The sequence below is a fragment of the Pongo abelii genome, chromosome 19, assembly GCF_028885655.2.
Source record: "Pongo abelii isolate AG06213 chromosome 19, NHGRI_mPonAbe1-v2.0_pri, whole genome shotgun sequence".
In the NCBI taxonomy this organism is placed as follows: domain Eukaryota; kingdom Metazoa; phylum Chordata; class Mammalia; order Primates; family Hominidae; genus Pongo; species Pongo abelii.
Genome location: NC_072004.2, coordinates 21573410 through 21591408, shown reverse-complemented (window position 1 = coordinate 21591408; position 17999 = coordinate 21573410). Strand labels below are relative to the sequence as shown.

Below are 17999 nucleotides of genomic sequence, written 5' to 3'. Positions count from 1 at the left end.
AGGATCAAATTCACACATAACAATATTAACCTTAAATTTAAATGGGCTAAATGCCCCAAGTAAAAGACACAGACTGGCAAATTGGATAGAGTCAAGACCCATCGGTGTGCTGTATTCAGGAGACCCAACTCAAGTGCAGAGACACACATAGGCTCAAAATAAAGGGATGGAGGAAGACCTGCCAAGCAAACAGAAAGCAGAAAAGAACAGGGATTGCGATCCTAGTCTCTGATAAAACAGACTTTAAACCAACAAAGATCAAAAGGGACAAAGAAGGGCATTTCATAATGGTAAAGGGATCAATTCAACAAGAGGCGCTAACTACCCTACGTATATATGCAAACAATACAGGAGCACTCAGATTCATAAAGCAAGTCCTTAGAGACCTACAGGGAGACCTAGACTCCCACACAATAATAAAGGGAGACTTTAACACCCCACTGTCAATATTAGACAGATCAATGAGACAGAAGGTTAACAACCATATGCAGGACTTGAACTCAGCTCTGCATCAAGGAGACCTAATAGACATCTATAGAACTTTCCACCCAAAATCAACAGAATATACATTCTCCTCAGCACCATATCACACTTATTCCAAAATTGACCACATAGTTGGAAGTAAAGCACTCCTCAGCAAATGTAAAAGAACAGAAATCACAAAAAACTGCCTCTCAGACCATGGTGCAATTGAATTAGAACTCGGGATTAAGAAACTCACTCCATACCGCACAACTACACGGAAACTGAACAACCTGCTCCTGAATGACTACTGGGTAAATAATGAAATGAAGGCAGAAATAAAGATGTTCTTTCAAAGCAGTAAGAACAAAGACACAACGTACCAGAATCTCTGGGACACATTTAAAGCAGTGTGTAGAGGGAAATTTATAGCACTAAATGACCACAAGAGGAAGCAGGAAAGATCTAAAATTGACACCCTAAGGTCACAATTAAAAGAACTAGAGAAGCAAGAACAAACAAATTCAAAAGCTAGTAGAAGGCAAGAAATAACTAAGATCAGAGCAGAATTGAAGGAGACAGAGACACAAAAAAAACCTTTCAAAAAAATCAATGAATCCAAGAGCTGGTTTTTGGAAAAGATCAACAAAATTGATAGAACACTAGCAAGACTAATAAAGAAGAAAAGACAGAAGAATCAAATAGATGCAATAAAAAATGACAACAGGGATATCACCACCGATCACACAGAAATACAAAGTACCATCAAAGAATGCTATAAACACCTCTATGCAAATAAACTAGAAAACCTAGAAGAAATGGATAAATTCCTGAACACATACACCCTCCCAAGACTAAACCAGGAAGAAGTTGAATCTCTGAATAGACCAATAACAGGCTCTGAAATTGAGGCAACAATCAATAGCCTATCAACCAAAAAAAGTCCAGGACCAGACGGATTCACAGCCAAATTCTATCAGAGGTACAAAGAGGAGCTGGTACCAATCCTTCTGAAACTATTCCAATCAATAGAAAAAGAGGGAATCCTCCTTAACTCATTTTAGGAGGCCAGCATCATCCTGATATCAAAGGCTGGCAGAGACACAACAAAATAAAAACAGAATTTTAGACCAATATCTCTGATGAACATCAATGCAAAAATCCTCGATAAAATACTGACAAATCAAATCCAGCAGCACATCAAAAAGCTTATCCACCACGATCAAGTCGGCTTCATCCCTGGGATGCAAGGCTGGTTCACCATACGCAAATCAATAAACATAATCCATCACATAAACAGAACCAATGACAGAAACCACATGATTATCTCAAATCAATGCAGAAAAGGCCTTCAACAAAATTCAACAGCCCTTCATGCTAAAAATTCTCAATAAACTAGGTATTGATGGAACATATCTCAAAATAATAAGAGCTGTTTACGACAAACCCACAGCCAATATCATACTGAATGGGCAAAAACTGGAGGCATTCCCTTTGAAAACAGGCACAAGACAGGGATGCCCTCTCCAACCACTCCTATTCAACACAGTGTTGGAAGCTCTAGCCAGGGCAATCAGGCAAGAGAAAGAAATAAAATGTATTCAATTAGGAAAAGAGGAAGTCAAATTGTCCCTGTTTGCAGATGACATGATTGTATATTTAGAAAACCCCATCATCTCAGCCCAAAATCTCCTTAAGCTGATAAGCAACTTGAACAAATTCTCAGGATACAAAATCAATGTGCAAAAATCACAAGCATTCCTATACACCAATAACAGACAAACAGAGAGCAAAATCATGAGTGAGCTCACATTCACAATTGCTACAAAGAGAATAAAATACCTAGGAATCTAACTTACAAGGGATGTGAAGGACATCTTCAAGGAGAACTACAAACCACTGCTCAACAAAATAAAGGAGGACACAAACAAATGGAAGATCATTCCATGCTCACGGATAGGAAGAATCAATATGGCAAAATGGCCATACTACCCAAGGTATTTTATAGATTCAATGCCATCCCCATCAAGCTACCAATGACTTTCTTCACAGAATTGGAAAAAACTACTTTAAAGTTCATATGGAACCATAAAAGAGCCCTCATTGCCAAGACAATCCTAAGCAAAAAGCACAAAGCTGGAGGCATAATCCTACCTGACCTCAAACTACACTACAAGGCTACAGTAACCAAAACAGCATGGTACTGATACCAAAACAGAGATATAGTTCAGTGGAACAGAACAGAGGCCTCAGAAATAACACCACACATCTACAACCATCTGATCTTAGACAAACCAGACAAAAACAAGAAATGGGGAAAGGATTCCCTATTTAATAAATGGTGCTGAGAAAACTGGTTAGCCATTTGTAGAAAGCTGAAACTGGATCCCTTCCTTACACCTTAGACAAAAATTAATTCAAGATGGATTAAAGACTTAAATGTTAGACCTGAAACCATAAAAAACCTAGAAGAAAACCTAGGCAATACCATTCAGGACATAGGCATGGGCAAGGACTTCATGACTAAAACACCAAAAGCAATGGCAACAAAAGCCAAAATAGACAAATGGGATCTAGTTAAACTAAAAAGCTTCTGCACAGCAAAAGAAACTACCATCAGAGTGAATGGGCAACCTACAGAATGGGAGAAAATGTGTGCAATCTACCCATCTGACAAAGGATTAATATCCAGAATCTACAAGGAACTTAAACAAATTTATGAGAAAAACACAAACAACCCCATCAAAAAGTGAGCAAAGAATATGAACAGAAACTACTCAAAAGAAGACATTTATGCAGCCAACAAACACATGAAAACATGCTCATCATCACTGGTCATCAGAGAAATGCAAATCAAAACCACAGTGAGATACCATCTCACACCAGTTAGAATGGCGATCATTAAAAAGTCAGGAAACAACAGGTGCTGGAGAGGATGTGGAGAAACAGGAACACTTTTACACTGTTGATGGGAGTGTAAACTAGTTCAACCAACCATTGTGAAAGACAGTGTGGCGATTCCTCAAGGATCTAGAACTAGAAATACCATTTGACCCAGTGATCCCATTACTGGGTATATACCCAAAGGATTATAAATCATGCTAGTATAAAGACACACACACTCGTATGTTTATTACAGCACTATTCACAATGGCAAAGACTTGGAACCAACCCAAATATCCATCAATGATAGACTGGATTAAGAAGATGTGGCACAAAAACACCAGGGAATACTATGCAGCCATTAAAACGGATGAGTTCATGTCCTTTGCAGGGACATGGATGAAGCTGGAAACCATCTTTCTGAGTAAACTATCACAAGGACAGAAAACCAAACACCACATGTTCTCACTCATAGGTGGGAGTTGAACAATGAGAACACTTGGACACAGGGCGGGGCCTGTCATGGGCTAGGAGGCAGGGGGATGGATAGCATTAGGAGAAACACCTAATGTAAATCACGAGTTAATGGGTGCACTAAACCAACATGGCACATGTATACCTATGTCACAAACCTGTACGTTGTGCACATGTATCCTAGAAATTAAAGTATAATAAAAAAAAGTATCAAAAAATTAAAAAAGATATCAAGGCAGAAGAGGTGAAGCAAGAAGGGGAAGGGGTGCAATTGGTGGCATGAAGGAGGAATTTTATAATGTGATAGAGGAAAAGGAGAGGGGACAGGAGGGGATAAGAGAAAAATGAAAGCGGAGGGGAAGGGAAGAAGAGGGAGAGGAAGCAAGAAGGAAAGGGGGAGGAGGAAGCTGGGGAGAGGTGCAGAATGGAGTTTGAATCTCACATGTGCCATAGCACCACATGCAACAGACAAACTATGTCTGGAATTTCCTGCCTGCTGAGCAATACCATTGAACCCACATGCAGCTCTCAAGTTCATGTTCAGTCACACATGTTCCAGTCGGAGCTCTTAACTGAACTGTAAAAGACACAAGTCTAGGCCAGGAGTGGTGGCTCATGCCTGTAATCCCAGCACTTTGGAGGGCCAAGGCAGGTGGATCACCTGAGGTCAAGAGTTCAAGACCAACCTGGCGAACATGCTGAGACCCCACCTTTACTGAAAATACAAAAATTAGCCAGGCATGGTGGCTCATGCCCCTAATCCCAGCTACTTGGGAGACTGAGGCACAAGAATCGCTTGAACCTGGGAGGTGGAGGCTGCAGTGAGCGAAGATCATGCCACTGCACTCCAGCCTGGGCGACAGAGCGAGACTCTGTCCAAAAAAAAAAAAAATTGACACATCTATTATTAGTTTAAAAAGTATCCTTCTGCTGGTATTTTCCCCCCACATGCATAAAATTCCCCTATTGCACAATACTCTCAAAGCGCTGGGGGAGATTTAAAAGCATTACGCTTACCAAGGGATATACCGGGGCACTTTTATCCTTTTGAAACAGAATGTCCTCTGTGGTGCTGGACACCAGCGACTGCCTGGAGATCCGTGTTTTGGACTGGATGTCGGATACTCTCCTTTCTTGTCCCTCCTCTCTGTTTTCTGACTCCAATTCCCCTCTTTCTCGTCCCAGTTCATCTTGGGGCATCTGGTCGGCTTTCTCCTCAAGCTCTTCTGAGGGCTGCCTTGCAGGGGAACTAATCTGTTTTTCCTGAGGACTCATTTGATCCAAATCAAGAAATTCAAGTTCTGTACTCAGGATTCTTAAAAGCTCATCTGCCTCCTCCGCATCCTCTGATTGTAAGGAAGGCTTTGACTTGCTACCTCTTTGGGTTTTCTTTAAAAAGAAATAAAAGATTCCACATACAGTAAAACATATATATTAAAGTGTATATACTTGTTGTTGAAAATATTTAAAGTGGTCATGGTGGAATTGTAAGTTCCAACAGTTTGAGTTAAACAGATAAACCTGAAAACATGAAAGCACAATAAACAGATTCATTGGCCAGGAATATTTGCTGCAGCTCTCAGGTCTGGACACTTTTTTTTTTTGGTAAGAGATGAGGTCTTGCTATGTTGCCCAGGCTGGAATACAGTAGTTGTTCACAGGCGCAATCCCACTACTGATCAGCACAGGAGTTACTTATGACCTGTTCCATTTCCGACTTGGACCGGTTCACCCTTCCTTAGCCCATCTGGTGGAGCCCCGCACCCAGGAGGTCACCATATTGATGCCGAACTTAGTGTGAACACCTGATCGGCATAGCACCCTATGGCCCAGAACTCCTGGGCTCAAGTCATCCTCCTGCCTCAGGCTCCCTAGTAGCTGAGACTACAGGTTTTTGCCACCATGCCCGCCAGATACATTTTTATATCTCTTCTTAGTCATTGCTTCCTTTCTACTGTATTCCCATCTTATTGTTAGCTGCATCTCATCTTTAAGTCAGTAAAAGGAAAAAGCCCTGAAGCTCATCGCATTTCCTTTAGTGATTGTCTTGATGCCCCTCCTGGTTCTGAAGGTCACATGATATATGTCTAAATGAGTTTCACAATCCATATGCCACTTGGAAGACTGACAGAGAGACTTAGGTAGATTAAGAAACAAAGATTATGAGAAAGTTTTCCTAAACTCCCAATACTTAGATGTCATCTGTTTCCACACACAATTACAGATTTAGAGACCCAAACTGTATGCTTTTCATGAGCTATTCCTAAGTGGAAAATCAGAATGGACCAGATAATTGATAGAGAAAAAATAGATTCCGTTCCGAGATGCATGAATAGGAATAGCTTTGGTCTGCAGCTCCCAGTGTGATAGACGCAGAAGACCAGGGATTTCTGGATTTCCAACTGAGTTACCTGGTTCATCTCACTGGGACTGGTTATAAAGTGGGTGCAGCCCATGGAGGGCAAGCCGAAGCAGCGTGGGGCTTCGCCTCACCCGGGAATTGCAAGGGATCAGGGGATTTCCCATACCTAGCCAAGGGAAGCCGTGACAGACTGTACTGGAAAAACGGAACAGTCCCACCCAAATACTGCGCTTTTCCAATGGTCTTAGCCAATGGCACACCAGGAGATTATATCCCACTCATGGTTCGGCCAGTCACACACCCACGGAGCCTTGCTCACTGCTAGTGCAGCAGTCTGAGATCGACCTTCTAGGCAGCAGCCTGGCAGGGAAGGGGATGTCTGACATTGCTGAGGCTTGGGTAGGTAAACAAAGAAGCTGGAGAAACTCAAACTGGGTGGAGCCCACTGCAGCTCAACAAGGCCTAATGCCTCTAAACTCCATCTCTGGGGACAGGGCATAGCTGAACAAAAGGCAGCAGGAACTTCTGCAGACTTAAACTTCCCTGTCTGACAGCTCCGAAGAGAGCAGTGTTCTCCCAGCACAGTGTTTGAGCTGGGAGAACAGACAGACTGCCTCCTCAGTGGGTCCCTGGCCCCCGTGTAGCCTATCTGGAAGACCCCTCCCAGTAGGGGCCCACTGACACCTCATACAGGCTGGTGCCCCTCTGGGACGGACTTTCAGAGGAACGATCAGGCAGCAATATTTGCTGTTCTACAATATTTGCTGTTCTGCAGCCTCCGCTGGTGATACCCAGGCAAACAGCATCCGGAGTGGACCTCCAGTAAACTCCAACAGACCTGCAGCTCAGGGACCCGACTGTTAGAAGGAAAACTAACAAACAGAAAGGAATAGCATCAACATCAACAATAAGGACATACACACCAAAACCCCATCTGTAGTTCAACATCACAGACCAAAGGTAGAGAAAACTACAAAGATGGGGAGAAACCAGAGCACAAAAGCTGAAAATTCTAAAAACCAGAGTGCCTCTTCTCCTCCAAAGGATCATAGCTCCTCGCCAGCAATGGAACAAAGCTGGACAGAGAATGACTTTGACGAGCTGACCGAAGCAGCCTTCAGAAGGTTGGTAATAACAAACTTCTCTGAGCTAAAGGAGGATGTTCGCACCCATCGCGAGGAAGCTAAAAACCTTCAAAAAAGATTAGATGAATGGCTAACTAGAATAAACAGTGTAGAGAAGACTTAAATGACCTCATGGAGCTGAAAACCATGGCACGAGAACTACATGATGCATGCACAAACTTCAGTAGCGAATTCCATTGAGCGGAAGAAAGGGTATCAGTGATTGAAGATCAACTTAATGAAATAAAGTAAGAAGAAGAGTTTAGAGAAAAAAGAGTAAAAAGAAATGAACAAAGCCTCAAGAAATATGGAACTATGTGAAAAGACCAAATCTATGTTTGATGGGTGTACCTGAAAGTGACGGGGAGAATGGAACCAAGTTGGAAAACACTCTTCAGAATATTATCCAGGAGAACATCCCCAACCTAGCAAGGCAGGCCAACATTCAAATTCAGGAAAGACAGAGACGACTACAAAGTTACTCCTCGAGAAGAGCAACCCCAAGACACATAATTCTCAGATTCACCAAGGTTGAAATGAAGAAAAAAGTATTAAGGGCAGCCAGAGAGAAAGGTCGGGTAACCCACAAAGGCAAGCCCATCAGACTAACAGTGGATCTCTCGACAGAAACTCTACAAGCCAGGAGAGAGTGGGGGCCAATATTCAACATTCTTAAAAAAAAGAATTTTCAACCCAGAATTTCATATCCAGCCAAAATAAGCTTCATAAGTGAAGGAGAAATAAAATCCTTTACAGACGAGCAAATGCTGAGAGATTTGGTCACCAGCATGCCTGCCTTGACTTACAACAGCTCCTGAAGGAAGCACTAAACATGGAAAGGAATAACCAGTACCAGCCACTGCAAAAACATGACAAATTGTAAAGACCATCGATTCTAGGAAAAAACTGCATCAACTAATGGGCAAAATAACCAGCTAACATCATAATGACAGGATCAAATTCACACATAACAGTATTAACCTTAAATGTAAATGGGCTAAATGCTCCAATTAAAAGACACAGACTGGCAAATTCGATAAATAGTCAAGACCCATCAGTGTGCTGCATTCAGGAGACCCATCTCATGTGCAGAGACACACATAGGCTGAAAATAAAGGGATGGAGGAAGATCTGCCAAGCAAACAGAAAGCAAAAAAGAGCAGGGGTTGCAATCCTAGTCTCTGAAAAAACAGACTTTAAACTAACAAAGATCAAAAGGGACAAAGAAGGCCATTACATAACAGTAAAGGGATCAATTCAACAAGAAGAGTTAACTACCCTACATATATATGCACCCAATAAGGAGCACCCAGATTCATAAAGCAAGTCCTTAGAGACCTACAAAGAGATTAGACTCCCACACAATAATAATGGGAGGCTTTAACACCCCACTGTCAATATTAGACAGATCAATGAGACAGAAGGTTAACAAGGATATCCAGGACTTGAACTCAGCTCTGCACCAAGCAGACTAATAGACATCTACAGAACTCTCCACCCAAAATCAACAGAATATACATTTTTCTCAGCACCACATCACACTTACTCCAACACTGACCAAATAGCTGGAAGTAAGGCACTCCTCAGCAAATGTAAAAGAACAGAAAACACAAAAAACTGTCTCTCAGTCCATGGTGCAATGAAATTAGAACTTGGGATTAAGAAATTCACTCCAAACTGCAGAACTACATATAAAGTGAACAACCTGCTCCTGAACGACTACTGGGTAAATAACAAAATGAAGGCACAAATAAAGATGTTCTTTGAAAGCAGTAAGAACAAAGACACAACGTACCAGAATCTCTGGGACACATTTAAAGCAGTGTGTAGAGGGAAATTTATAGCACTAAATGACCACAAGAGAAAGCAGGAAAGATCTAAAATTGACACCCTAACATCACAATTAAAACAACTAGAGAAGCAAGAACAAACAAATTCAAAAGCTAGCAGAAGGCAAGAAATAACTAAGATCACAGCAGTACTGAAGGAGATAGAGACACAAAAAAACCTTTCAAAAAAATCAATGAATCCAGGAGCTGGTTTTTGGAAAAGACCAACAAAATTGATAGAATACTAGCAAGACTAATAAAGACGAAAAGACAGAAGAATCAAATACATGCAGTAAAAAACGATAAAGGGGATATCACCACCGATCACACAGAAATACAAACTATGATCAAAGAATACTATAAAAACCTCTACACAAATAAACTAGAAAATCTAGAAGAAATGGAAAAATTCCTGGACACATATACCCTCCCAAGACTAAACCAGGAAGAAGTTGAATCTCTGAATAGATCAATAATAGGCTCTGAAATTGAGGCAATAATCAATAGCCTACCAACCAAAAAAAGTCCAGGACCAGACGGATTCACAGCCAAATTCTATCAGAGGTACAAAGAGGAGCTGGTACCAATCCTTCTGAAACTATTCCAATCAATAGAAAAAGAGGGAATCCTCCTTAACTCATTTTAGGAGGCCAGCATCATCCTGATATCAAAGGCTGGCAGAGACACAACAAAATAAAAACAGAATTTTAGACCAATATCCCTTATGAACATCAATGCAAAAATCCTCAATAAAATACTGACAAATCAAATCCAGCAGCACATCAAAAAGCTTATCCACCACGATCAAGTCGGCTTCATCCCTGGGATGCAAGGCTGGTTCACCATACGCAAATCAATAAACATAATCCATCACATAAACAGAACCAATGACAGAAACCACATGATTATCTCAAATCGATGCAGAAAAGGCCTTCAACAAAATTCAACAGCCCTTCATGCTAAAAATTCTCAATAAACTAGGTATTGATGGAACGTATCTCAAAACAATAAGAGCTATTTATGACAAACCCACAGCCAATATCATACGGAATGGGCAAAAACTAGAAGCATTCCCTTTGAAAACTGGCACAAGACAGGGATGCCCTCTCTCACCACTCCTATTCAACATAGTGTTGGAAGCTCTAGCCCGGACAATCAGGCAAGAGAAAGAAATAAAGTGTATTCAATTAGGAAAAGAGGAAGTCAAATTGTCCCTGTTTGCAGATGACATGATTGTATATTTAGAAAACCCCATTGTCTCAGCCCAAAATTTCCTTAAGCTGATAAGCAACTTGAACAAATTCTCAGGATACAAAATCAATGTGCAAAAATCACAAGCATTCCTATACACCAATAACAGACAAACAGAGAGCAAAATCATGAGTGAGCTCACATTCACAATTGCTACAAAGAGAATAAAATACCTAGGAATCCAACTTACAAGGGATGTGAAGGACATCTTCAAGGAGAACTACAAACCACTGCTCAACAAAGTAAAGGAGTACACAAACAAATGGAAGATCATTCCATGCTTATGGATAGGAAAAATTAATATCATGAAAATGGCCATACTACCCAAGGTATTTTATAGATTCAATGCCATCCCAATCAAGCTACCAATGACTTTCTTCACAGACTCGGAAAAAACTACTTTAAAGTTCATATGGAACCAAAAATGAGCCTGCATTGCCAAGACAATCCTAAGCAAAAAGCACAAAGCTGGAGGCATCACGCTACCTGACTTCAAACTACACTACAAGGCACAGTAACCAAAACAGCACGGTACTGATACCAAAACAGAGATATAGTTCAGTGGAACAGAACAGAGGCCTCAGAAATAACACCACACATCTACAACTATCTGATCTTTGACAAACCAGACAAAAACAAGAAATGGGGAAAGGATTCCCTATTTAATAAATGGTGCTGGGAAAACTGGTTAGACACATGTAGAAAGCTGAAACTGGATCCCTTCCTTACACCTTAGACAAAAATTAATTCAAGATGGATTAAAGACTTAAATGTTAGACCTGAAACCATAAAAACCCTAGAAGAAAACCTAGGCAATACCATTCAGGGCATAGGCATGGGCAAGGACTTCATGGCTAAAACACCAAAAGCAATGGCAAAAGAAGCCAAAATAGACAAATGGGATCTAATTAAACTAAAGAGCTTCTTCACAGCAAAAGAAACTACCATCAGAGTGAATGGGCAACCTACAGAATGGGAGAAAATTTTTGCAATCTACTCATCTGACAAAGGGCTAATATCCAGAGTCTACAAAGAACTTAAACAAACTTATAAGAAAAACACAAACAACCTCATCAAAAAATGGGCAAAGGATATGAACAGACACTTCTCAAAAGAAGACATTTATGCAGCCAACAGACGTATGAAAACATGCTCATCATCACTGGTCATCAGAGAAATGGAAATCAAAATCACAGTGAGATACCATCTCACACCAGTTAGAATGGCGATCATTAAAAAGTCAGGAAACAACAGGTGCTGGAGAGGAGGTGGAGAAACAGGAACAATTTTACACTGTTGGTGGGACTGTAAACTGGGTCAACCATGGTGGAAGAAAGTGTGGCGATTCCTCAAGGATCTAGAACTAGAAATACCATTTGACCCAGCCATCCCATTACTGGGTATACACCCAAAGGATTATAAATCATGCTACTATAAAGACACACACACACACATATGTTTATTGTGGCACTATTCACAATGGCAAAGACTTGGAACCAACCCAAATGTCCATCAATGATAGACTGGATTAAGAAAATGTGGCACATATCACCATGGAATACTATGCAGCCATAAAAAAGGATGAGTTCATGTCCCTTGCAGGGACATGGATGAAGCTGGAAACCATCATTCTGAGCCAACTATCACAAGGACAGAAAACCAAACACCACATGTTCTCACTTGTGGTGAATTGAACAATGAGAACACTTGGACACGGGGCAGGGAAAGTCACACACTGGGGCCTGTCATGGGGTGGGGGGCGGGAGGGACAGCATTAGGAGAAACACCTAATGTAAATGACGAGTTAATGGGTGCAGCAAACAAACATGGCACATGTATACTTATGTCACAAACCTGCACGTTGTGCACATGTACCCTAGAACTTAAAAAATAATAAAAAATAAATTAATTAATTAATTAAAAGAAGATATGAAGGCAGAAGAGGTGAAGCAAGAAGGGGAAGGGGTGGAATTGGTGGCTTGTAGGAGGAATTTTATAATGTGAGAGAAGAAAAGGAGAGGGGACAGGAGGAGAGGAGAGAAAAGGGAAAGTGGAGGGCAAGGGAAGAAGAGGGAGAGGAAGCGAGAAGGAAAGGGAGAGGAGGAAGCTGGGGAGAGGTGCAGAATGGAGTTTGAATCTCACAGGTGCCATAGCACCCTATGCAACAGACAAACTATGTCTGGAATTTCCTGCCTGCTGAGCAATACCACTGAACCCACATGCAGCTCTCAAGTTCATGTTCAGTCACAGATGTTCCAGTCAGAGCTCTTAACTGAACTGTAAAAGACACAAGTCTAGGCCAGGAGCGGTGGCACATGCCTGTAATCCTAGCACTTTGGGAGGCCAAGGCAGGTGGATTACCTGAGGTCAAGAGTACAAGACCAACCTGGCGAACATGCCGAGACCCCATCTCTACTAAAAATACAAAAATTAGCCAGGCATGGTGGCTCATGCCCCTAATCCCAGCTACTCCGGAAACTGAGGCACAAAAATCACTTGAACCTGGGAGGTGGAGGCTGCAGTGAGCCAAGATCATGCCACTGCACTCCAGCCTGGGCGACAGAGCGAGACTCCATCCAAAAAGTAAAAAAGACACAAGTCTATTATTAGTTTAAAAAGTATCCTTCTGGTAGTATTTTTCCCCCCACATGCATAAAATTCCCCTATTGCACAATACTCTCAAAGCGCTGGGGGAGATTTAAAAGCATTATGCTTACCAAGGGATACACTGGGGCACTTTTATCCTTTTGAAACTGAATGTCCTCTGTGGTGTTGGACACCAGTGACTGCCTGGAGATCCCTGTCTTGGACTGGATGTCGGATACTCTCCTTTCTTGTCCCTCCTCTCTGTTTTCCGACTCCAATTCCCCTCTTTCTCGTCCCAGTTCATCTTGGGGCATCCGGTCGGTTTTCTCCTCAAGCTCTTGTGAGGGCTGCCTTGCAGGGGAACTAATCTGTTTTTTCTCAGGACTCATTTGATCCATATCAAGAAATTCAAGGTCCATGCTCAGGACTCTTAAAAGGTCATCTGTTTCTGCATCCTCTGATTGTAAGGAAGGCTCTGACTTGCTATCTCTTTGGGTTTTCTTTAAAAAGAAATAAAAGATCATGATTCCACATACAGTAAAACACATATATTAAAGTGTATATACTTGTTGTTGAAAAATATTTGAAGTGGTCACGGTGGAATTGTAAGTTCCAACAGTTTGAGTTAAACAGATAAACCTGAAAACATGAAAGCACAATAAACAGATTCATTGGCCAGGAATATTTGCTGCATCTCTCAGGGCTTGACACTTTTTTTTCTTTTCTTTTCTTTTCTTTTCTTTTTTTTTTTTTTTTCAGTAAGAGATGAGGTCTCGCTATGTTGCCCAGGCTGGAATACAGTAGCTACTCACAGGCATAATCCCACTACTGATCAGCACAGGAGTTACTTATGACCTGCTCCATTTCTGACCTGGGCCAGTTCACCCTTCCTTAGCCAATGTGGTGGTGCCCTGCCCCCAGGAGGTCACCATATTCATGCTGAACTTAGTGTGAACACCTGATCGGCATAGCACACTAAGGCTCAGAATTCCTGGGCTCAAGCCATCCTCCTGCCTCACGCTCCCTAGTAGCTGAGACTACAGGTGTTTGCCACCACGCCCGCCAGATACATTTTTATATCTCCTTAGTCATTGCTTCCTTTCTACTGTATTCTCATCTTATTGTTAGCTGCATCTCATCTTTAAGTCAGTAAAAGGAAAAAGCCCTGAAGCTCATCGCATTTCCTTTAGTGATTGTCTTGATGCCTCTCCTGGTTCTGAAGGTCACATGATATATGTCTAAATGAGTTTCACAATCCATATGCCACTTGGAAGACTGACAGAGAGACTTAGGTGGATTAAGAAACAAAGATTATGAGAAAGTTTTCCTAAACTCCTATTTCTTAGAAATCATCTGTTTCTACACACAATTACAGATTTAGAGACCCAAACTGTATGCTTTTCATAAGCTATTCCTAAATGGAAAATCAGAATGGACCAGAAAATTGACAGAGAAAAAACAAAGAGTGGCAGCAAGTAAAACCCTACCTCTTTCTGAAGTTGAACATTTTCTTTCTTCAAAGCCAGGAACTCTTCTTCTAACCTCTCAACTTCCTTCTTAGGCTTTTGCATGTCTTGCTGTATTTCTTCATGTAGATATACTTCTGATGTGCTGTCAGAATCTGGTGGTAAAGAACTCAGATTTTCTAATTTAGGTTTCAGGCTTTTATAGTTATTTGTACTGCAACTGTCACTATTTTGGTTCATATTTTTTGTCATTTGCAAATCAAACTCTTGGCCTTCTTTCATTTCAACTGTAACCACTTCTGGGTTCCTTGCTTTCTTAATGCCTGCATCATTATGAAAGTTCTCATCCATACTAAAAATATGTTCAATGCCTGGTTTGTTATCACTGTCACAGTCTAATTTATTTTCATGTAAATGAAGCTTAGAAGATGACTGGCAAGCATGTTCCAGGGACCCACAGTATGGATGACAGTATGGATGGATGATATTTTTGAGACTGGGTTCTTTTTGTTCAGGAAATGTCTCGAATACCACAGAGTCAGATACTTCAGATGCATCTTCTTCCTCACAACCAGGTATGTTATTTGTCAAATTAAAGGGAATGTCCTTTACATTTGTTTCTCTTGTAGAGTTATCAAGTAGTGGCTCTTCCTCAGGACAAGCCGGAATTTTGTGTTTTTCACAAATTTCACCAAACCTCTGCTTTAACTCATTTATGATGAGTTTTAATTTGTTTTTCCATTCTAATTTGCCTTGTGCAATCCACATTTCCTCAGACTTTTGCACATGAGGAAGTATTGAATATACAGGTATATCCTCTCTATCACAATCCTTAGCCATTTCTTGTTCTTGAGACACTTTCTGCAGATGCACAAGTGGAAGATTAATTTGCATGTTTTGTTTCTCAGGTGTCTTCTCTGTTGGGCTACATGTTTTAAAAATAGCTTTGTCCTTAAGTAACAGGTATGAACAAAGAAAAATTCAAAAATAATTAAAATGAAAATTTAACTGTTAAACTTCTTAATCTAGGTTTAGCTACTCCCAAATCACTGGCTTGTAACTAAGAAGTTAAAAAAAAATTGTCTTATTGAAAGGAGGAGAAAAATATGAACCAGCAAACTTAACTTTGTCACTGTCTGTTTGGAATAAACTTAATTCTTTATGTGTTAAATCTACCAAAAATGAATCAGCAGATGATTTCTAGTGTTACAAAGGCTTCCTCACTTGAAAAGTGAGCCCCTACAGTACATTTAAGTACTCTTTCTATAGATTACTAACTGGAGTGTAGGCAATCTTTAAATTATTAGAAGCCTGAATGAACACCAATCAGAAAGAAAAGCAAATTCTTAAGTTTTAATTCAAATTACATACTGTAACATCATAGGGTTATATATCTAGACTATCTTCTTCAGCTTGGTTCTAATATATACTATGGTCCCCTAATAACACTAACTAAAACTTTAAAGGTAGTATTTACTAAGTTTCTGCATCTAAAAAGTTAGAAAGTTATTGTTTGTACCCCAGCACCAAAGATCCCATTCTGCAAGGTATGATTCCCTTCATAGGCAGTTGGGTTGATTTCATAAACCCACTCTCACTGAATGTAGACCCTGAAGTCAATGAAAGGCCACAAGGCAGAATACATCTTTAACCTTGGCATTAGTAATTGGCAATATAAAACTGCAAAATCTGAGCCACTGGCCATGATTACTCTTTAACCATGAATCCAACTCAGTGGCCATCACTGTTAAATTGTTCAAATTTCTGTTGCTAAATAATATGATTCAATAATTGATGTTTACCTTCTTTATCCTGTAAGTATATTGTAAGAATGGAAGAGCAAACAAACTTCTGGAATGTTTGCCTCTACTCCAAGGGTAAATAAGTTATGATAGATTCTAACAATATTGTGTTTTATGACTAGTTTAAATGTATTTAAAATTAAATATTAAGTAAGGATCTATTGATTCTCAAAGGCTAGTCTGAGAGGTAATTTCATTTGGGCTATCTTACATTATTAAAGCAAAGAAAACAGTATTAAACCAGAAATTTAGATTTTAATTTAAATGTTTCCACACCTGTGGCTGCTTATTTTTACATCCTTTAAGTCTTTCTTGCTCTTCCTCTGATGTCAGCTCCAAGTCTTGCTCTGCTGTGAAATCCAAACGTTCAGCTAAACTACTTAGAACAGCTAGATAAAAGACATAGTCTTTATAAAAATATATTTTAAATTACATTTCATTTTATTTCATAAATTGAGAGTTTAAATGAAGCTTGATCTTTAGTGGAATACTTACTTAAGAGATACTTCTAATTCTCCAAAACTTCAACAAACCACTTTCTGGGAGACACTAGATGCCACCAGGTTAAAGAAATACAGTCATGTTGAAGATTGACTCACAGATTCATCCACCCAGCATCAATGAACAAAGCCATCACAAACAAAACAAAATTTTGGAATGCAGTAGCAATATTATTAGGCAATGCTGCATACTGTTCTCCACTTCCTAACAGTACCTGATTAATGATTTCCAAAATGACTGTGGACAACTTTATTGGTGTACACCCTCTTCCTAACATCTGAAAGGTTTTCCTGTATTATTCTGACAAATGTATTAAAATTTTCATCTTTTAAAACAGACCACTAAAAATAAATAAATAAAATACAATAAAATAAAAAACAGACTGCTAGGTGAAGTTGACCCTCATCCTGGCTATCTTTCCCCAGGTAAACAGGTATCTAGGTATCTCCTTCCTTGGGGCTGCCCTAGAACTTCAGTGATTTTTCTACTGCATCTCCACCACCTGAACTGTCAATTATTGCTTTACACATCTATTCCCTTTGCTCCTTGACTGTAGGGAACAATCTTGAAAATCATCTTTGTGCAAGGAGTCATTATCTATTTTACTCAGCAATTATGTATTGAGTCTTGCTATGTCCTAGGTGTTGGGAGCAAGCCCCCCAAAATCTGGCCATAAACTGGCCCCAAAACTGGCCATAAATAAAATCTCTGCAGCACTGTAACATGTCCATAATGGCCCTAACGCCCAAGCTGGAAGGTTGTGGGTTTATGGGAATGAGGGCAAGGAACACCTGGCCCACCCAGGGCAGAAAACTGCTTAAAGGCATTCTTAAGCCACAAACAAAAGCCTGAGCGATCTGTGTCTTAACAGCATGTTCCTGCTGCAATTAATTCGGCCCATCCCTTCGTTTCCCATAAGGGATACTTTTAGTTAATTTAATATCTATAGAAACCACGCTAATGACTGGTTTGCTGTTAATAAATATGTGAGTAAATCTCTGTTCGGGGCTGTCAGCTCTGAAGGCTGTGAGACCCCTGATTTCCCACTTCACACCTCTATATTTCTGTGTGTGTGTCTTTAATTCCTCTAGTGCCACTGGGTTATGGTCTCCCCGACCGAGCTGTTCTCCACACTAGGCACTAAGGTTTAAAAAGTGAAAAGAAAGCATGTCAGAGATGACTTTTCTAGAGATCCTGCCCAAGCTGAGACTTAAAGAGTGAGGCTAGCTAAATTAGAAGGGGTAGGGAGCAGGAAAGAG

General features: G+C 40.4%; 1 protein-coding gene across 7 annotated transcripts in view; it reads right to left on the bottom strand.

Moving 5' to 3' along the window:
• LOC100443043 (coiled-coil domain-containing protein 144A) overlaps positions 1 to 17999 on the bottom strand; it is a 142721-nt gene that overhangs the window by 105810 nt on the left and 18912 nt on the right. For 3 of the 7 annotated variants that reach the window (XM_054536306.2, XM_054536307.2, XM_054536312.2), the window contains exons 4-7: positions 16516 to 16628; positions 14459 to 15388; positions 13103 to 13471; positions 4837 to 5208 (exon numbers count right to left, since the gene is read on the bottom strand). In XM_054536306.2, the coding sequence (XP_054392281.1) occupies positions 4837 to 5208; positions 13103 to 13471; positions 14459 to 15388; positions 16516 to 16628 (1784 nt within the window). The remainder of the gene's footprint in view (positions 1 to 4836; positions 5209 to 13102; positions 13472 to 14458; positions 15389 to 16515; positions 16629 to 17999) is intronic. The other 4 variants (XM_054536309.2, XM_054536313.2, XM_054536314.2 and 1 more) reach the window with 2 other exon arrangements.